This window comes from Neolamprologus multifasciatus, chromosome 11 (assembly GCF_963576455.1).
Source record: "Neolamprologus multifasciatus chromosome 11, fNeoMul1.2, whole genome shotgun sequence".
NCBI classification, from domain to species: domain Eukaryota; kingdom Metazoa; phylum Chordata; class Actinopteri; order Cichliformes; family Cichlidae; genus Neolamprologus; species Neolamprologus multifasciatus.
Genome location: NC_140449.1, coordinates 1945445 through 1967979, shown reverse-complemented (window position 1 = coordinate 1967979; position 22535 = coordinate 1945445). Strand labels below are relative to the sequence as shown.

At 42.4% G+C, this 22535-nt stretch overlaps 1 protein-coding gene and 1 long non-coding RNA gene across 8 annotated transcripts in view; one reads left to right on the top strand and one right to left on the bottom strand.

Moving 5' to 3' along the window:
- cdk14 (cyclin dependent kinase 14) overlaps positions 1–22535 on the bottom strand; it is a 267760-nt gene that overhangs the window by 119547 nt on the left and 125678 nt on the right. For all 6 annotated transcript variants that reach the window (XM_085176729.1, XM_085176730.1, XM_085176731.1 and 3 more), the window contains one exon: positions 19368–19491. In XM_085176729.1, the coding sequence (XP_085032855.1) occupies positions 19368–19491 (124 nt within the window). The remainder of the gene's footprint in view (positions 1–19367; positions 19492–22535) is intronic.
- Positions 16204–18282, top strand: LOC146507557 (uncharacterized). Of its 2 annotated transcripts, XR_014876762.1 has the most exons (4): positions 16204–16634; positions 17236–17444; positions 17608–17788; positions 18159–18282. It is a non-coding gene; the product is annotated as an uncharacterized LOC146507557 (long non-coding RNA). The 2 variants fall into 2 exon arrangements; XR_014876761.1 differs by lacking the exon at positions 16204–16634 and having other exon boundaries at positions 17048–17444.

Sequence of the window (22535 nt, the reverse complement as noted above, 5' to 3'; positions counted from 1 at the left end):
GAAGGTAAGCGCGTCATGGACAAAAGTAAACAGTATGTTGGATGTGCCACGCAATGCTCAATTACATTGGTGGGAACTAGTGTGTTAGTGCGGTTAGCTCGTTAGCGCAGTTAGCTCGTTAGCGCAGTTAGCTCGTTAGCGCAGTTAGCTCGTTAACGTGTTGGCCATCCAGCCACACGCACGGGGCGATCCGCGGTAGCTCGTTAACGGAGATTTGCCGTGTTGTGGCGTTAACGTCATTTCAGATTAACGCTGACAGCACTAGTGGGAACACAACCAATATGACTGCACATTTACTCCGACATCATCCTCGTGCAAAGACAAGTGGAAGCAGACAAAAACAACAAGCAGCATGCTACAAACTTTAGCCGAGTCATTTAGACAGCCGTTAGCACATGATTCTCCTTATGGGGACCTGATATGTTTAATATGCTGCTGAGAATATAGCCCAGAAGAAGCGTATAGTATAGCTTTTATTTTGGAAAGAGACATTTCTCTGTAATAAACTCTCTTTTCCAAAGATGAGGGATTTCTCCATCAGATAGATTTATTTATTTATTACTTTGTTGTTTCAGCAACATTAAATTTAAAAACTGTACTTTTGAGTTAAAATATATATTTATAATTTTAATAAATGATAAATTAAAAAAGCATGAACATTTTTTGTATCGAAAAAATATCGAACCGTGACACCAAAGTATCGAACCGAACCGTGAATTTTGTGTATCGTTACACGGACATATTAGGAAATACACCCTCCCGAAAATGACATTCTTTTATGGACTTCACTTAATAATTCTTTAAACATATCCACTTTATTGGAAGGATTTGATATCACGAATGGTTTTATAGAAACCTCTGTGCCTCTGTTAGATCCCTAATTCTTTTATGTTCATGTGTGCGCCTGCACCACCTGCCATCATATCAGTTCATTTCCCAACACAAAGTGGACTGTAATGAGTCTCTGCATGGTAGCTGCCTACATGAAACCAGTCCGGTCATTACCAATGCAAAAGCTCCGTTTGGTTTCAGGTTTGGATTGAAAAGCACACAAACACCAGTCGTTTGGATTCATCTATCCGACTTCAAAGGACCATCTGCAACCTTCAAAAACCCACAACCAAGCGAAACACACAAACACGCACACACTGATCCCGGTGCTGTGGCGAGGCGTGGTGGAACAGCTCACTGGGGAGAGGCAAACAGTCTGCTCTGGATGCCTGCGACATTCCTCCAGCTCCATTGTCACATTGCTTCGCTGCTCACACGTCATTATCTCGGCAGCTGTTACTGCACAGCACTCCGCGGAAAATAAACACACAATCAGCAGACATTAGCTAGCTACCACAGCAGTCAGAAAAACATACTAATCTAATGTTCAGTTTAGTGCAGCCCAGCACACTGGGCTTGTAAGAAGCTATTCATGACCTTGAGTTGTAGAATGGAGATGGCACTGCGTTTCTCTGGGCTATAGTTTAACAAAAAAGCATGAAGATCTTGCATGTTGAACACTTTTTATATACAAAAGTTCTATTTAGATAAAAATGACAAACACAGGTTCTCCAACAAAGTAGCAGCAGTGTGAAAAAATCAGGCCACTCTTTCTGCAGGACCCCTGAGCCAGGAATTCGGACAGGATTCAATTCAGTTCAATTTTATTCATATAGCGCCAAATCACAACAAAAGTCGCCTCAAGGCGCTTCATAGATACTGAGAAAAACCCAACAATCATATGACCCCCTATGAGCAGCACTTTGGCGACAGTGGGAAGGAAAAACTCCCTTTTAACAGGAAGAAACCTCCGGCAGAACCAGGCTCAGGGAGCGGTGGGGCCATCTGCTGTGATTGGTTGGGGTGGGAAGCTGCCTAAAAGCATACTAGTGATCAGGAGGTCATTGCATTGGAAGCAGACCCTGGAGCAGACCCCCGCCCAAAAAAACAAACCCAAAGACGAGGAGATGCTGGAGGAGGTGGATGTCTTTGCTTAGATTGTGATCTTTGTCTTGCCTTTCATTTCAAGTTCATGAAATGTTGTGTCTTTAACTATCAACACACCTTTGTTGTACCTCAGAGTGAAGTTGATCTTATATGGTAGCTTCAAGTATAACTCAACAACACTTTTCCATAGTTCTGCCTGTCATTTGCATAATTTATGTTATCATATCCACCTAAGAACGACTGGATTTAAGATCCAACCCATTTGAATAATGCTGATATGTTAACAACCCTTTATTAACTCTGAGAGTAAAACACAGGCTGACTGAGGGCCTGGCTCTAGGCACATCGGCCCATTCACCAGAATAGTGAGTGTGCACCACAGTGCTGCAAAGGTGAATGCAGACATCAGCATATTTAGAAGCATGATACTAACTTGCTGATGCCTAGCAAACATCATCTCGGTTTCGTCAGGAACACATTAGTCAAAAAAGTGATATGGATGGCAGGACTGTGTTCTGGGACCTCGTCTTCCTTCTGTGTGCACATGTGGCATAGCTGACAGCATGCACATATACGCCCTTCTGTGTACACGGAGCTGCTAAATTATCAGAGTGGGAATCAGGGGAAATGGACACAACGTTTTAGGTGAAGCATTGCACAACATGGAGGTGCTGGGGAGAAAAATATATTGCAAACTGGCTTGCAGCAGGACATCAGCTGAGCCATCAGGTGACGTGCACTGGAATTTGACTCTTGCTGAACTAACTACAGTAGTAGCCATTAGCGAACCAACATTTCACTCCAACTGTAATTGTTTACTTCTCTGTGACACTTTATGTAAGTCAGACCGTCAGTATTCAGGAAAAACTGCCTGAGAAAAAGGGTTAGCAGTTCTTTAAAACCTGATCTGTGCAAATGTTGCTGATATTTTTCAGTCTGGATGAAAATCAATCACAAAAACAATCCACATGGCCACTTTCAAACGCTGCTACTGCTGCAGTGTTCCCATGTCTTCAAAGAGCCAGGGACATGTAACAACCCCACAACCAGGTTCAAAACTCCAAACTCAGCCAAACTCCCATGGAAGAAAAATCTGTGAGGGAGATTATTTCACGTGTAAATAAATCTCAGATGAGGTTTCTGGGCACCAACTGCTACCACTGGTCCAGCTTGGATGCCTGCAGCATATGGCAGTGCTTCAGTGTTTGAGCACAAACATGAAAAAGTCTTTCAGCGGGTTCTGGCCAACTGTGGACACGAGGCTGTGAAGCAGGTGGGCTGTGAGCAACGCTCGTCTACTGTTTCACTTGTTCCTATAATTAGAGGTCCGTCCTCAGAAGGTTTTCTCAAGTCTGAAGCTGTTCTGTGTGTGAGCCAGCACGTGACCCCATTGATATATTGCTACTATAACTTCAGAGCTCTGAAGCTTCAAACTCAACGTGGGTGTAGTGTATATAAAACAATTCCAATATACAAACACAGTGTGGCACCGTTCCAATTTATCTGAATGAACTGTATCGGCTAAAATTAGCCAAAAACTGCATTTTCTCTAATCACCACTTGAGGCTCCAGTTATTTATTGCAATTCAGGTTGTTCAAGTCCAATGAAGAGCTCGTCGTGGTGTAAAGGTAAGTGGTAAACTGCCAGTTAGGTTATCCAAAACTGACAAATAGTGTATATTTCAGAATCATACAAAAAGGCCTTTTCAGGAAACACAAAATGGGATTTAAATTTAAAGCTGTTCTGCAGCAGTGGAGGTTGACCAAGCCTTGAAAGCTGGTGCTACTGATTCCTACAGGTGTTCCAACTTTTTCTGGATAAATTCAAGGTGTCAGTCAGTACAGTTTCCCTCAGAAACTGGGACAAACTCTGACAGGAAGAGGTCTGCAGATCCAAAGCCACAACTGAATCAGAAGTTTCTGGGAGTTAACAGTTTGTGTGATAGGCGGCTCACAGGACAACAGTTTCAGACACAGCTTAATAGTGGTCACAGTAAGTCTCAGTTTCAACTGTGAAAAGAAGACTTCAAGCTGCAGGTTTGACAGGATGAGTTGCAGCAAGAAAGCCACTGACATCAGAATAAGACAAAGAGGCTTGGCTGGGCCATGAAACACCGACATTAAACTACTGAAGACTCGAAGAAGGTATTATGGACTGATGAATGATAATCACAATAATGCATCTTTGTACACCGTCGAGTAGGCGAAAGGATGGTTCCACAGTGTGTGGCATCAAGTATGTGTGATGGTCTGGGGCTGCTTTGCCGAATCCAGGGTCGATGACTGAGAGGCTCCCTGAACCAAAACAGCTACCACAGCATTCTGCAGCACCATGCAATATCCACTGGTATGCACCTGGTTGGTCAGGGCTTCATCCTACAGCAGGATAATGATGCAAAACATAAGTCCAAGCGCTGCCAGCACTACCTCAGGAAAAAAGGACGAGATGATGAGCTTGAAAACATGAAGTGTCCAACACAGTCTCCAGACCCCATCGAGCTGGTTTGGGATGAACTGGACAGAAGAAGTTGAGTCAATCCCAGAGATGAACTGGTCCAGAGGTCCAGCAAAGCAATTTACAAGTGGCACACATCTGTGGGAACTTCAGCAACAGATGTGGGAAGAGCTTGAAGAATATTTGATTTCTATTCTCAGCTGTTATATCTGTCAAAGGCGTGTCCTTTGTTGAGTCACACATTTAGAAAACATTTCAGTCTATAAATTGATCCCATGTTTTTATTTTTAACTCCATTTGGTTTTGTCGTCTATGCTTTCATGTCAGAGACATTAAACTCTCTGAAATGAGACATTAAACTGCATCATTTTCAACAAAAAACAGGAACAATCTTGGACCGGTAGTGTTTATTTTATAGTGTGGCTTTCTATTGCTAATTTCCCCCTTCGTAACAACTGTAAATGGTTTGAGCTAAACAAATCTGCTAGCATCAGTTGTTAACCTATACTCAACATCTTTTAAAGTTTATGCCAAAGAGCCCATCCTATTATGTTCCTTGTGTAACACATACTTTAAAGAAATGAAAAAACAATCCCAGAATATAGTCTGAAAATGAAAAGGCATGAGTACTTGGAAATGTAGGAACAGCACCTTAATTTTTAAATCACAAAATGTTTGTTTTTTTAAAAGGCTTTTTAATTATCCCATTCTTTCTAATTCCCTGTTTAACTGGGATATTCTATCAAGATTAACTAACTAATCCACTTCCACTGAAGTTTCATTTCTAAATTAACCAACAGGGAAAGTGTTTGTAGAACTGGCACGTCCACTCAGTTTATAGGTTTATAGGAGTAACTGTAACAGGATATGTGTGTGTGTTCACATTGGAAAGCAGATTATGGTCTTTACAGCTCCACAAACAACACAAATCACCCCCTCCAATGCTTCATTGGCCTCAATTAGCTGTGTCCCTGATATGAAACATGTGGACTCCTCAAAGCCTCATTTATGAGGTGGTTGTTTGTGTAGCTCATTAAAAAGTGAGTAAACCCACAGCGGAGCAGAGGGGAGCATCTGGATCAGCCTGACAACCGGCAGCCTGGACGTGAAGCTCTGGCCACTGTAGCTGATGAGGAATCATATTTCCTGCTTCTGCTCAGCACGCTAAATCATCCTGCACAACACACGGCCAGTGCATCTACAATACTGCACTGATTTCTGATAACGGTGCAACTGAAATGCCACAAATTGGATAAATCCTTATTACACAGAAAAGGCCTTTTTGAATTCAACCCCTGAGCTCTAAGTCATCACTGTGATGATGCCAACCCTGCACGGTCAGAGTTCACGGACACGTAAAAGGTTTCTTTAAATCCAGGTTGGGTTTAGTCTCTACGATGGCTTATACCTGTGAGAGTTAATAATGTCCACAGTTTTATATTTGTAGTTTTAAATGATCACAAACGTGATCAGAACCAAACAACAAAAGTTCCATGTTCGTCTTAACCGTGTACGTGGTTTTTGTGAGTTTTGAGACCTCTACATCAGCGCTCTCCAACCTTTTTTGCGCCACGGACCGGTTTATGCCCGACAGTATTTTCACGGACCGGCCTTTAAGGTGTCGCGGATAAATACAACAAAATAAAACTAGTACCGGTACCGCATGGCCGCATAGAGAGTGACCTCCGGCACCAACCGTGTGTTTCCCCGGACTCGAGAGCTGTATTAGGGCTACATTGCCATTTTTCGACGCAAGAATGAGTGGGGATAAATCTAAAAAGGGAGGTTACGGGCTACGAAACATTCTTGACTGTGAAATGGAGAAGGACGCCGCGGCTAGTGAGGCAAGCCTCGCATCGGGACAAGATGGCGACCGAGGTGAAGGTCTGGGTTGGCTTCGGGATGCTGTGAGTGGCGTACTGGTGGCCGAAATGGCTACATTGCGAACCGAATTGAAAAGTGACTTCAAAGCATTCGGTACGGAATTTCGGGAGGATATAAAGAAGCAAATGGCCGAACTCTCTAAGGAATTGAATCAAAGATTACACGAGATGGCGGATCAGGTAGAGGAGATGACTGGTCGGCTAAAGCACGTCGAGGACAACATGGCTGACTCGGAACGCTGGGACATTGGTGTTAGGGATACACTTGTGCAGCTGTTGGAAAATCAACGGGCGCTTCAGGAAAAGGTGTCCGATATGGAGGGCCGCGCTAGGCGCAAAAACATCCGGATTTACGGTGTACCGGAAAACTCGGAGGGCTCGTCGGTGACTACCTTTGTTGAAAATCTGATCAAAGAACACCTAGGTGAAGATTTCGGCCCGGACCGTGCCCTCGGCATTGAGCGTGCACACCGCGCGTTGGGACCAAAACCACCTCCGAACGCCCCACCACGCTCAATAATAGTGCGCTTCCTCCGGTTCTCCGTTAAAGAAGAAATTCTCCGCACGGCATGGAACAAAGGGGTACATATCCAAAACAAACGGGTGTATTTCGATCATGACTACTCCCTGGAAGTGCAGAAAAGGAGACGGGAATATATCCCAGTTAAGAAGGCTTTGAAGGACAGCGGGATCCGCTTCCAGACACCACTAAGTAAGATGCGAGTGTTTTATGCGTCAGGCAATGTCCTATATAATACCGCGACCCAAGCTGCCGAGGATTTAAGAAAGCGGGGAATAGCCGTGGGTAAGATCACCTTGGGGAACCAAACCAACAGGATGACAGAGGACACGATAAGGCAGCTACTTCCTTGGGAAACGCAGACAGCACACTGCGGGGGTGGCTTCCAGCAGCACGTTCGGGAAAAACTCCAAGCATTCCGGAGGGAGCAAGAAAAAGTGCCAGCGGACGAGTGAGCAGCTGATGGCGGGACAACGGTGAGATAGCTGGCGGTAGAGTTTTGATAATCTAACCGCGGGAACACTGACTTTCGTATCCCTCAGAATTCATATTTCTTTAGGTTGGTGCCTACGGACATGGTTAGAGAACCACCAAGTTATTTCTAGTGGCGATAAGAAACTGTTTTTGCTTATTCTTTGCCCTTTTTTGGCTTTTTTGTCGGTCACTCCCCTCTTGTCGGATGAGGGGCCCCACCTTGTGGCCAGTCCCCTCAATGTCAAAGGACACTTGTATATCCTTTGTATTGGAAGCTCTTGTTAATGTTTGGTGTGTTTGCTGTTCAGTGAGTTCTGGTTGTGATGTTCTGAGGTCTGGGTTGATTATGTTGTATTCCACATATCCACTTGATGGCTTATAATTTCTATAAAATGCTGTCACTAAATGTAAATGGCCTGAATAGCCCTATTAAAAGAAGCAAATTAATTGCCAAGTTGAAAAAGGAGGCAGTAGATTTGGCATATTGGCAAGAAACTCATCTAGACAATGCAGAACATGAGAAATTAAAAAAGATGGGTTTCAGACATACATTCTATTCATCGTATAGGGCCGGGAAAAAACGAGGAGTAGCTATCCTTATCTCAAATAAAATAAAATTTGAACATATATCTAATATAAGTGATAAGGAAGGTAGGTTTGTTTTAGTAAAAGGTAGAATAGAGAATAAGGCGGTCACACTATTAAATGTCTATGCACCCCCAGGAAGCAACGCAAGCTTCTTTAAGAAGATATTTGATTTGATCTCTAAGGAAACAGTGGGAACCCTTATTTGTGCAGGAGATTTTAATTTACTGTTAAACCCCCGATTGGACTCAAATAATAGGGACAGGAAAAGCACGTCTGGAGGGAAACGAGTTAAAGGAATGTTAACGGAATTAGGACTTATTGATGTGTGGCGATCTATCCATGGGTCAGCGTCAGGATTCACTTTTTACTCTGCTCGACACTTAGTGTATTCGAGGATAGATTACTGTTTTATGTTTAATAAGGATTTACACAGGATAAAAGATTGCAGAATAGGTCCAAGAGATTTCTCTGACCACAGTGGACTTTATATAACGTTACATTTGGATGGGACACGGAAGACAACTTTGTGGAGACTAAATACCGGTATGTTAAATGATCCCGCTTTTGTGAAACAAATGATAGCCGATCTTAATTTGTACCTGCAGGACAATGATAATGGGGAGACGAATCACAGTATTGTGTGGGATGCAGCCAAAGCTGTCCTCAGAGGAAAAATAATTGCGTGGTCAACCATGCTTAAAAAGAAAAAGTCACAAGAATTGTTACAACTGCAGGATAGATTAATGGCCTTGGAACAGTCAGGTCTGAAGGATAAAAATACTACAGTAACCCACCAGATCAGACAGATTAAGCAGGAGATAGATAAAATATTGAGTGAAGAAGTAGAGAAAAACATAAGATTTATGAAACAGAGGTATTATGAGGCGGGGCCTAAGGCGGCGAAGCGGTTAGCGTGGCGGATTAGAAAACAGCAAGCTGAAAATAATATTTATAAAATTAGAGAGTCAGTTGGTAACAATGTTGTAACTGACCTGGATAAAATTCAAAAAGTGTTTGAAATGTATTACAAATCGTTATATAGTCAATCTACTCAGGGTGATGTAAGTAAGATAACTGACTTTTTGAATTCCTTAGACCTGCCTACAATTGGTCGAGAAGCAAATAGTAAGTTAACGTCCTTAATATCTCGGGAAGAAATAATTAAAGCTATTTCCAGCCTTAAATCCAATAAATCACCAGGTACCGACGGGTTCCCTGCCGAATGGTACAAAACCATGAGGGAAAGCCTTCTTCCCCTGTTGGAAACTAGTTTTAATTATATTTTGAAAGGAGGTCTGGTACCTCCCTCTTGGAAGGAGGCCTTCATATCTGTTTTGCCAAAGGGGGGACAGGATAGACTAAACTGCAAATCTTATAGGCCTATAAGTGTCCTGAACTCAGATTATAAACTATACACAACTATTTTGGTGCGAAGAATGGATGCTGTAATGCCTTCTTTGATTGATGAAGACCAAACGGGTTTCTTGAAAAATAGACAAACCCACGATAATATTAGGCGAGCTTTACATATCATCGAACACATTAATAATAAGAAAAAAAGCTCAATTATTCTTAGCTTAGATGCTGAAAAAGCGTATGATTCAGTGAATTGGGACTTCCTCTTCCTAGTGATGAAAAGATTTGGTTTCTGTAGCGAGTTTATAAAATGTTTCCAAGCTCTTTATTCTCTCCCTACTGCCAGAATAAAAATTAACGGTAGCCTCTCCGATACTATTTTTTTAGAACGAGGATGTAGACAGGGGTGTCCAGCAAGCCCCTACCTCTTCAACTTGTTTATCGAACCTCTAGCCCAGGCTATACGTCAGGAAACATCGTTGAAAGGGATTGTAATAGGAGGGGACGAGTACAAGGTGTGTTTATACGCAGATGATGTCTTGGTGACAATCACGGATCCCAGCTCAGGTATACCAGTGTTAATGGGGATGTTGGAAACATATGGTCTGTATTCAGGGTATGTTCTTAATGTCAAAAAAACTCAAGTTCTGACATTTAATTTTTCTCCAGACCAGACACTATTGTCAAAATTCAAGTTTAATTGGGAGGCAACTGCTATCAAATATTTAGGAGTGTTTCTGCCTAGAGATCTGACACAACTGTATGATAGTAATTATAGTCGTATTAATAGAGAAATATATAGCGATCTCAACATTTGGGCCTTGCTCCCTCTCGACCTTGGCAACAGGATACAGATAATTAAAATGAGTATTCTTCCCAAACTACTCTATCTTTTTCTTGCTTTACCTATTCAAATTCCAGAGAAGCAATTCAGAGAATGGAATAAACAGATTTCGAGATTCATTTGGCTTAACAAAAGACCAAGGGTGAAGTTCTCTACTTTGCAGTTGCCGAAAGAAAAAGGGGGCCTGGCTCTACCTTCATTAAGGGATTACTACTTATCTGCTCAGCTGAGGTCCTTGGTGTGTTGGTGTAACCCATCCTTTTGTGCAAGGTGGAAGACGATTGAGATGTCTCTCTCGGACACGCCAATCCAGTCTAGACTTGGTCACGCAGCTTCTGATTTGGATGATACCTTGACGCCCAGCCACTGGGTCACTTTTACATTAAAAATATGGAGGGGAGTGGTCAGGCAGGCACAACTCCAGGAAGAGATAAAACTTCTGAGGTGGCCAGCGTATGACCCTGATTTTTTACCTGCTTCCCACGATAGTAGATTTAAACAATGGGTGTGGCATGGAGTCACTGCTGGGTGTTCGGTTATTGTAAAATCTAAAATTATGGCTTTTGATACCCTATGCAAGACTTACGACCTCGAGAAACAAGACTTTTTTCGATACTTGCAACTCCGTGACTATATTGGCAAAAGACTGAAGAGCTGTGTCCGTGGAGACTTCTCGATTGTTAATATTTTCATTGATGCTTATGACTCTGGGAGTAACAGAGCCTTGATAAGTAAATTGTACAAATGTATGACTAAACTCAAAGGGAACTCAACGATTTACATAAAGCAGAAATGGGAAAAAGAAATGGACATTGTGATTACAGAAGATGGGTGGGCACGGATCTGGGAGACACAGTTTACCACAACTAACTCCAACATGTGGCGGGACTTCTGCTGGAAGAACATTATACGCTATTTCATAACGCCTAAACAGAAGTCTAAATTCAGTGCCACGCCTGCGTTTTGCTGGAGGAATTGTGGGGAAGACATGGCTGATTACGGTCATATATTCTGGTCCTGCCCACTCATACGACCCTTCTGGACGGAAGTTGTAAAGATAATTACAGAGGTGTTGGGATTCCATGTGTCTTGTACATTTACCTCATTGTATCTGGGATATTTTACAGACGATTTAGTTGCAGATGATGTTTATCTTCTGAAAGTTCTCTTGGCTTCTGCGAAGAAGGCCATAACAAAACGCTGGCTCTGTAGAGACCCTCCCACAGTAACACTTTTTACCTCTATAGTTGAAGACGTCAAATTGATGGAATGTATGACTTTCACTCTGCGACTGCAAGGAGATTTGGGAAGGAGACGATGGAGAAAATGGCTGGACTTTACAGCTTGTGGCAGCACCCTTTAATGCGTAGAATTAGTAATGCAGACTTGCTGAAATATGTATATGTGGATGTGCAGATGTATGTACGGGCGTATGTTATCTTCCCATGACCTCATATTGTTTGTTTTTTTCTTTTCCTTTTTTTTTTCTTTTATCTTGTTGCATAAAAATGTTCCTAAATAAATAAATAAAAAGTGTCAAAAAAAAAAAAAAAAAACTAGTACCGGTACCGAAAAAAAGAAGATTTATTCATAACACACGTGAAAAGACCCGGGAAAACCCAGTAAACGATAAAAACGAAAACAAAATAACGCTGAAAACCAATAAAAACCCAGAAAACCAGACATTTCATAGCTGAGCCTCAACTCTCGCGGCCCGGTACCAAACGACTCACGGACCGGTACCGGCCCGGGGGTTGGGGACCGCTGCTCTACATCATCAATGTGGGTTTTTTCCCATTGAAAAAGTGAAATGCATTGCAGATACATTTTAAGCAATACATGCAGACCCACTGATGGATCATTCTAACACTGCTGAGGGAAAAATCAGAAAGAAAGAACAAAATCAGGGAGTAAGATCTCAGAGTTTGATTTATTCTGACGTTAACCCACATCTTAATACAATTTCTCATTACAGCCTGGATCCTATCACCGCTCTGGCTCATCTCTGCTGAGTGCTCTGCCACCTCTTATTGTGTCTCTCAGCACCTCCTTTGTTGACACTCGGTGGCCCAGTCTGTCTCGTTTACCCCAACCAGCTCCGCAGGCCTCAGCTGTCGACCGTTAGTATTCCTGCTGCCAAGGCAGGGGACCACAGGGAGCCACACACACACACACACACACACACTTAGACTTGAACAGCCTTCACCTTCCTCATCTGGCATCCCTCAGGCATCGGCTGATTCTGTGTTTTGTGCGTGTTTGTTGATGAGCTCGAGCTGCAGCGACAGACTAATAGGCCGGGGATTTTCATTCTTGCTCATTTGGTATTTTGTCCATTATTTTCCCCTTCTCATTTCCTTCACAGTAATGTTGTAGCTCTAATACATGGGTTGAATTATTGATGAAGCTGCCACCCTCCCCCTCCCCCCATCTGTCTGGGCAGAGGGACAGAGGAAAGGGAGGGAGGAAGGGATGGACGAGTGGAGGAGACAGGGTTAGAAGGAGTTGGAGGATGGGTGGGTGGATGGGGGATACTGGACCAGAGACTGATGGATGGATGGGTGGATGGATGGATGGATGGATGGATGGATGGATGGATGGATGGGTGGATGGATGGGTGGATGGGTGGATGGATGGATGGATGGATGGATGGTGTACAGAAGGACTGGACTGTCAATCTGTCTGCCCCCCAGGATGCCCAGCAGACCATGTAGGCAATGTTTACTGAACGTGGATCCAAGCCATATGGTGCCACTTCAAGAACACACACAAATTGAGACACACACACACACTCTCACACACACACACACACACACACACACACACACACACACACACACACACACACAATTTTGGGCTAAAATAAATGTAGCAGTTACATGATCTGTGTGGCTGCCCGTCTTGCACAGTTTGGCTAACATACATAAGTAAAAGCAACATAAACAGGTTACGGACACTAAACACTGCAAATGCAAAGAATGTTCTTACTTGAAATAAATTGGTGTATTTAACTTGATCTATAGTGGATTTTGAAGCTTCTGTCATGTGCATGTGTCTGTGACCCAGTGTTTTGTGTATGTTTAGTCATATTGCTTGATTACAGGTTTTGGTTCTGCTTGTGTTATCCTAGGATTTTGGTCTCTTTGCCTTTCTCATGCTCCCTCTGTCTTCCCTGTCAGTCGCGTCTCTGTCTCAGGGTCCAGTCTGCGTCTTTGCGATTGTCTTGTGTTTCCTGTTTTACTTTGAAAGTCTTGTCCTATGTCAGTGTATCTAGTTTTGCTCCCTCTTGTCTCCTTATGTCTTATTAGTCCCAGCAGTGTTTCCCATTCCCTCATTAGTCCCTTGACTAAGGGTTTTACTTCGCCCTTTGTCGTGTCGTGCCACTCCCATGTGCTGTGTGTTTCCTCCCTGTTCCTCTTCATCCTCGCTTCTAGCTTCCCAGTATAGTTTCCTACTGTCTTTGTTCCTCGTCCTTAGTTTCTAGTTTTCTGATTTTGGATTTTGTTTTTGCTACAGCTGCCTGTCGAGCTCATCCTTTCATGCCTGTAACCTGACAGCTTCACTGTCTGCACTCTGGTTAAATTTGGGTCTGTTTTTTTTAGCCACATGCTAAATATACAGATTTAAATTACTGGAAGATGTAACGTTACAAATGACACAGATATTTTGACATCAAAGTTCTTCTGTTAAAACAGGTGGAAACTATAGAAACACTGTAGCCATTAACCAAAGCTAAATTCTCTGCCTACCCTGGACGGGCCGTGAATGAGCTTGTGCATGCTCTATGGCAAGTGGAAATACTCCCAGGGTAGTCAATATTTAACTTCTGATTCTTAATTTATTAGTGTTGAGATCTGAGGTTATCACAGGTTGGAATGACTTGGAAAGGCTCCTCCAGTTACTGTGTAATTAAATCTGATACGCAGTTTAATATATTATACCATAAAGCACACATTTCATATGCAGGAGCCTGGCTGTTTGCAGTTGATGATGCTCGCTCAACAAATCCCAGAGCAACGCCACCCTGCAGCCCTCCACGCACACGTCACACATCCTCCTCTCTGTCGTGCACTCATGCACACAGTTGTCAACAAAGTTGCAGTTGCATGGTAACGATTACACTGTGGACTGTGTGTTTGACTGCTGCAGTGGGGATTGTGGTTTCCATGTTTACTGTTAGGTTAGGCTGAACGTAGCAGTCGTCGTTTTGCATTTGAGCTGATGATGCTCTTCAGTCACACTTGCCAAACTCCACCATTAGCCAAGGTTTATCCTGGGAATGAGGTGGGAGAGCAGCCATGACAGCTCATGTGACGTCTGCCTATATATTGCACAATGCAGTTGGATAAATCCACAAAGAGCTGCGAATCTCAGCGCTGATCACAGCTCGTCCACTTTGACTCCTGGTTGTGATCATGACTTCAGTTGTGACATGTTTAGACTTTTTGAGGATATGTGAGGCTTTCTCCTGTGTTTGTGCGGAGTCGAGTGTCAGCTAGGCCACAGAGTCTGAGACTTATTAATAAATCTCAGTGTTTTCATTCAGCATTTTGGTTTAAATGCTGAGCGGCATCCACAATCACGCCTCGCCAGCTTCACGCAGAGTGAACTGGGTCCTGTTGTTGTTGATGTGTGTAGCCTGTAACCAAAAAGCTGCAGCCGCGTGTTTAAGTCGACAGCTGCAATAAAGAACCCGACCACATATTCGCACTTTGCAGTACACCGTCGACTTACACACACGGCTGCAGCTTTGCAGCAGATGCAGCAGATGCTCTTATCATTAACGTAACTGCTGTGAATTTTATGTTCTGCTGTAAAAGTGATTCTGATGTTAAACATTAGTTCTGATGACGTTTTGCCAGGTAACTTGCGCCCCACCTGTCAGAACTCGCCACACACTTTGAGAACCACTGTTCTCACGATACTGGAGTCGTAAACTGCCGGGGAAGCTAGAAATCGAACCATTGTCTCCTCAGGACTTTTAAGGAAAAGTCAGCAGGATGCCTAAATATTGGGAAGCTGCTGGGAGAACAAAATGCACGCTCAGCATCACTGAAGGATGATTATACAGGATGCTAACGTCAAAGAATCCTAAAATGTGGGTGTGACACAGTGGAAGGAGCTCAGCAGAAGCACCTGCCTGTTCACCGTGATCATGTGATACCAAATTCAAATTATAATTACAATTTAACTCATGTAGGAAGAAAAACGCAACATCAGCTCCACTCACAGCAAGTTTCCTTTTGTACATCAGCTTTGACAAGCAGCCTCTATGTTCAGCTCGGGAGAGCACAGCAGCAGCAGCCGTGAATCTCCAACCTGAATTTATTTATTTTATTCTGGTGTGTTTAACAGTTAATGTTAAGACACATAATTTAAAGAGCTCCTATCTTAATAGTAATGAAACAACATGGTCAATCGGGCTGCCACGATTAGTCGACTAGTCACGATTACGTCGACTATTAAAATCGTCGACGACTCATTTAATAGTCGACGCGTCGTTTGAAGTTTTGTAAGATCCCAAAAGACGCAGGAATAAGTAGTAGGATTTAAGAGTGTAATAACGGACTGAAACAGAAGATGGCAGCACTGCATGTACAAGGATGCCAGCTGCCGTTAAACCCCGAAGAAGAAGAAGAAGCTGTCCCAGAATTCATAGCGCAGCCCAGCTCAGTTTCCAACAATGGCGGCAGCTAGTTAGTTTTAATATTACTCTTATTATTCTTTCTGGGTCACAAAATAAACATTTAACATATTTTCAGGCGAGAATGTAGCTGTGTAAACCTCAAATATCTGCTCAGTTTATCAAGACACCACATATTTTCAAAAGCGCTCCGACGTTTTCGGAGACGTCTGTTAGCCACTAGCTCGATAGCTAGCCGGGGGCTAGGCTAACTAGAGCCGTGAGAACACCGGACTCCCGCAAATCATTTTCAAACCCACCGCCGTCTTTCGCTACTCAGGTTAAACATGATATATAAGTCACTTAGATAACTTAAAAATGTTATTGTTTGGCTTTTTTAGTATTTTATTTGTTCCTGAGTAAATCGGTTTGGCTGAGATTAAAGTTATAGTTTTTACACAGCTGAATAAACATCAAGCAGACAGCTGATTATCAGAAGTGTGAGATGCTCGAGAATTTACTCCGGTGTCCTCCCAGATAGCAAGGAGACATTGAACAGATGTTGATTTTCCATCTGAACCATCAGAATCGTCAGGCTTGAAATGTCAACACAAAACCAATGTTGAAACAACATTGAAATACTGATGAAACCTGACACTGACATTGAAATAACATTGATTCACTGTTGTTCTGTCATCGTTGATTGTTGATCTATTTATAGTTGACAAGGTGACAACAATCACGTTGAAAAACCATTGATTTATGGTTGAGCGGGAAATTAAAGCTGCTACCACTTGGACTATTCCATAGTCCCCCCTCTCACAGTGGTACATCCCTTCAGGTAACCATTGTCTTGTACAGTAGAGCGGGACATTAGATTTACTCTCAGCTGAATTGACCGGAGAAGGCATCAGTTCATGCACTGCACTGGCCTGCACCACGATTAATATAAGGTAAGAATGAATGACTTTTCTTCTATTCGTTATTTCCACGGTTGCATTTGAATAACAGTAAAAAACAAACAAACTTGTTAATGTAACGTTTCGGACAAAATGTGGGCGCCCGAAATTGTGTCTACTTTCATCTTACAATCCGGCAACAAATAAATTGCACTGCGAACAAAGTCAACAAAGAAAACATTTTCGTTTCATACTTTTCCGTTATATTCCCTTACAAAGCTAGCTTAACGCTTCGAGGGTTCCTTTGTTCTTGCCGTCGCCTCGGCGCTTGACCCAGACTTTCGCTCTGTAGTTGCTTTTTAGCATAGTACTACAAAAAATTGTAAATCTGTGATATATGATTGATAAACGTAAAGGTAACTGTATAAATGTGTTCAATGACTTTGTTACTTTAAATGATTGGAGCGCACCCGCTTCGATTCGCACTCAATTCAAACTTTACGTTGCACGCTCACCTAACTTTACGTTGCACGCTCACCTACCTTGCGTTTGCACCTTTTGTCCACACGTAAACTGCGTTTTATTATTTATTTATTAGTTTTTCGCCTCTCACTGCTTAAGCCATTAATCTTTCTGGAATTGTTTTTTTAAACAGATGCGACCTCACAAAAGATATTAGCTATGCTGTCAGACCTGACGACAGCTGTTAACGAACTCCGTGAGGAGGTCAGAGCCATCCGCCATCCCTGCTGCAATGAATCGGTAGATGCTGGGGTACTGCCTCTGGATTTGCCCTTGCACAACATTGAGGAGCTAAACAATGCAGAGGCAGCTCTTCAATCATAAGAGGCAAATAAGGCAATGGTAAGTATATAAAGGTTATGTACACTTTGTAACTATAAAGTGTAATAGCTGTCAGATGTGATTTAAATACATAACAACGGCCTGTTGATTAAACACACATGCACTTGCATACACATTTAAGACATGAGACATGCTAATTCCATCTCTTAAAATGTGTCTATAGGTGAGACGCTTTGCCTTGATTGGAGGGACCACACTGGAGGTGCGAGTCCGCCGTGTAATGGCTTATGCCATTACAAACGAGCTGGCCTCGGTACTCAACTGGGCAGGGAAAAAAACCAAGGACCAGACAAAGCAAAAAATGGCATTTAAAGATACAGCGCTCTGCAAATGCATATATGGTGGTAAGTTTTACAGTTTTTTTGCTATATTACTTTGTCTTTCTTAATAACAAGACTTTCATGTCCGGTTAATCTGGAGATGGAGTCTTTGGTCTTTGGCTTGTTTAGTCCTCGGGTTGTAGTTGTACAGCCCGAGGACCCCATGTTTATTTTGTTTTAAAGGCTACACGGCACACCATGCTAAAACTTATCACTTTTTCCGCTCATAGCTCTTTGGGAATCAAATGCGGCAGTTTGCAGATTTACGCCTGGTGACTTTCATGTTTATCAGCCTAGGAGTTTACATACTTTCTCCCCGCTGAAGACAGTTAACAAGAGCTTATTCATGTGCTCTAATTCACTTTTTTTGTTTGTGTGTGTATTTTTTTCCTAGATGGCCTGACGCAGCAGTTAGGGGCAAACTCTATGTCCGAGTTTGTCTTTGCACAAGCAGTGCAGAAATGGCTCCGATACGCCCCAGATCGTATGGGTATGGGTGGTGCAGGACGCACATCATGCATCCCCATCCCAGAGTAAAAAATTACAAACTTCTGTGAAACATATAAATGTAAATAGGAAACTGTCTTTTAATAAAGTATTTAGCAAACGAAACATGCCTATTGACCTTTTTTTGTTTATTTTTTTTCTCTGTTACATCACATGCAATGCTTTCTTATTTTAGGATATTGATATTGACATGATACATTGTGAGACATTTGTTGTTGTTTTTTTTTATAAAGGGTGTCCAATTTGAGGAATAAGTACAATTATGTGTTTAGGTGGTTTAAGTATTGATGGAAACATGCAGTAGTTTAGTATTGGTTAAAATACCTATAAAGAAAGGTAGATTTCCAGTCATGATTTAACTGTTGTTTTAATAAAAAGCAACTGTGCGAAAGAGGTGGAAAATCAACACCATAGCTCAACAGTGTTTCAATATCAGAATCTGACATTGTTTCAATGTCAGGTTTCAACATTGATTCAACATCAAAACCTGACGTTGTTTCAACATTAAAAAAGGGTGCAAGAGTGACGTTAGGTCAACGTCACACTTCAACGTTGATTCAATGACGTCGCCTGATATTGACTCAACGTTGTTTCAATGTTTCCTTGCTATCTGGGCTGTTATATTTTAGATAACAAGGAGTTTATTAAACTTCACCGAAACAATCTGCAAATGTCATTAAAATTTAATAAACTATCATCTTGTCTTTATTTTTAGTTAGCACAGACCTTAAACACTTAAAGCTGTAAGCTAATGATAGTTAATGATGATGATAGCTAATGATATAAGAGCAGATGCGGCTGGTGCAATAAGCTGTACGTTTTACGTCCAATGGATGATGATCTGATTAGTCGACTAATCACAAAAATAATCAGTGACTAGTCGACTATCAAAACAATCATTTGTGGCAGCCCTAATGGTCAACCTTGAGTAAAAGCAGACTGAAGATAATGAACTCAAACAAGCAGTGTGCATATAACACGAGTAATGACTGCAGATACATGCTGGACTAACTGTTTCACCACCACACGAGAATCTGCCTCATCTCTAAGTTTCACATGTACTCTTATTTCTGACAAAAAAACTGAATTTGCTCACCAAAGTCGGCGAGTTTCAGCTCTCCAGTGTCGCTAATGAGGAGGTTTTGGGGTTTCAGGTCACGGTGAAGAATGTACCTCTGATGGATGTAGGACAGACCTCTCAGCAACTGGAACAGGAAGAGCTGGAAAACAACCAAAAAACAGGTGAACAGAGGGAAGGGACTCTGACATAACTCTTTACAAACGTTACACTGGACCAAGACGGGCTCTTTTTCTCCATCGTGCTTTAACGATTATCCTGATATTTGTCTCCGCCTAAATCTCCATCTTTCTGCTGTAGCAATGACACCGAGCAGGCGTGGAGTGCACAGAGGTGTGGAAAAACCTATTCATCACTCAGGTGCTGGGACTCCCCTCCAGTGTAAGAGAAAACAGGCATGTAGCTTACATGTCCTCTAAAAAACACCCCAAAGATCAATGTGGAGCCATCAGTCAAGAACACAGTCGTGCTTCCTTCCACTCGAATTACTGAGGACTGCTGCACTGACCGCTCCGAGCGAGCATATTGAAGTGTTTACACCTTTAATACGACCTTTCCAACACATGAATTGTATGTTTGATCAATCTGGCTTGATTTTGCTGGTAGTCTATTCGCTATTATGGGAGTTCTTCAGAGAAAGGAGAAGAAGCGACAGAAGGAAAGTGTGGAGGAGTGTGAGATGTGTATGAAATCGCAGCAAACATGCAGAACTGCTTGGAGCTGCTGCCTCCTTTTATTTCCTGTAAAGGGCGGGAATTTGAGCCAGAGGACTGCTGACGGCACAGAATAAGAGGGCACTACTATACGAAAATTAGTCTGCATTCACCCACAAGGGACATCATTCTGCATCCTTGCTTTGATTTCTTCGTTTTTTGCATATTTGTCAAACTTCAATGTTCCAGATCATCATCACATTTTAATATTAGACAAAGAAAACAGTTTAAGGTGATGTTTCATTTATTAAAGCATAAAAAACCCTATCCAACCCTCCACCCTTTGTGCAATCATGAATTTATTGTGATTAAACCCCATTTATTTGAAAGCTGAGTGTAACTTCACTAGCCACACCCAGGCCTGTTGAATCAATAAATCCCTTAAATATAACCTGTGTGACAAAGTAGGGTAAACTAAAATGTGTCGAAATGCAACATATCATGCCAGATGATGAACAATGTCACTGGTTACAAAGGTTGCAAAAGCATTTCCGAAGCTTCGGGACTCCACTGAACCAAAGTGAGAACCATTATCTACAAATCTAGAACCCTGGAACAGTGGTGAACCTTCTCACAGGTGACCGGCCTACCAACATTACGCCAAGGAGCATGGACGGCTCATCCAGGAGGTCACAAAAGAACAACATCTGAGACGTGACTCACCTCAGTTAAGGTCCAAGTTCATGATTCAGCAGTAAGAGATTGGGCACAAATGACATTTATGGAAGAGTGGGGTGGCTGTAGCTCAGGAGGTGGAGCAGGTCAGCTGCTGATTGGTGGTTCGATCCCCGGTTCCCCAAGTTTGCATACCAAATATCCTTGGGTAAGATACTAACCCTGACTTGCTCTCCGATGCATCCATCGGAGTATGAATGCACAATGAATGAATAACAGTTCGAAAGCACTGAAAGTATGGATAACAGGTGCTTGTGTGAATGCACAATGCTCATCTCACATTTGACAAAAGCATCTTGATGATCCCAGTGCTTACCAGCTAACATTCACACACATTTATACTCCAATGGAAACACTGAAGAGTAACTTGGGGCTAGTATCTTGCCCAAGAATATTTGGGATCAAACCACCAGCCTTCCAAACAGTATGACCTGCTCCACCTGCTGAACTACAGCCACCCAAAAGAACATGACACTAACAGTCAAACATGTTAGTGTTTGTGAGATTACAATGGACAACTTGCCATAATTATAAGAACCGTGAATCCTGCTCTCTACCACAAAATCCTGAAGGGAATCTCCGGCCATCAGTTTGTGCCCTAAAGTTCAGGGTCGTCTTGGTTAGGCAGCAGGACAAAATACACCAGCAAATCCACCTCTGATTGGCTCAAGAAAACCTAAATGAATGGCTGAATTAAAAGAATTCTGCATAGACGAGTGGACTAAAATTCCCCCACGGTGATGCAACAGACTCATTGCCAATTATCACAAATGCTTGACTGCAGTTCTTGCTGCCAAGGCCATCACAAGGAGAAGAAAAGCAACCAATACCATGAGATTCTGCATAAACTTAGGCTCGTCTGTTTATCATTTTTTATACATTTAACAAGGACAATTTTTCTCAAGAAGAAAAAATGATCTGTGCAAATAATGCAGCATGAAGCCAGTTTGTTGAAGCCATTCTGGGCCCCATGCAACACTGTCATCGCAGGCGTTAACACTAACCCTATGCCTGGCTAGTGGCACCTGCAATATTTTGCAGAAAGCCCTAAAAATCGAGAATTTCTTTGGGGAAAATGTGAATAATTTTTCACATGTGTGTCAGTAAGAATGACAATTTTTCATAGACTTGGAAGTCAAATATTCTGATTGTGATGGTGACATGTACCTCAAAGGATTAGCCAAAGTGCAAAGTAGAAGCTGATTATAACCGAGGTTCTACAAATTAAAAACAATATTTGCGCTTCTTTGAAACCGCTCATGAAAATGCATGAATGCGCTTTTGCTGACACATTTAAATGCATGTATTTAGAGACACACAGCAGCTCAGACTGACAACAGCCCTCATAAATCCATGTTGCACACACAAAACTATTTTAGGTTTAAGTATATACTTACTGCATAAAGTGTGTCTGCTGCTGTCAACTTAAAAAAAGAAGCTAATAAGCAAAATCCTAAAAGGAGCCAGAATCAAAGCTCGACTGAGCTTGTTTTGTTTTCGCCGCTGAGATGCTCAGATCGCCGCCCCCCTCCCCCTCTGCAGACGTGTCAATCAACACATAATGAGGTGTGCGCGACGCAGCTCTTCATTTTCTTCCAATTTCAGCATTCCTCCGTCATTTCTCCCCTCTCACTGATACCGTAGTCTTGGCCAATTAAGCTGATTGAAGCACCGTGCAGTCCAATCAGGGACGGGGCCCTGTCTGGCATCTGGAGTCACCGGGTCAACAGTTTACTATTCCTGGACTCGGTGGGTGAGAGATGAACCGCGGTGCAGAAAATTAGCATGGGAAATGTGT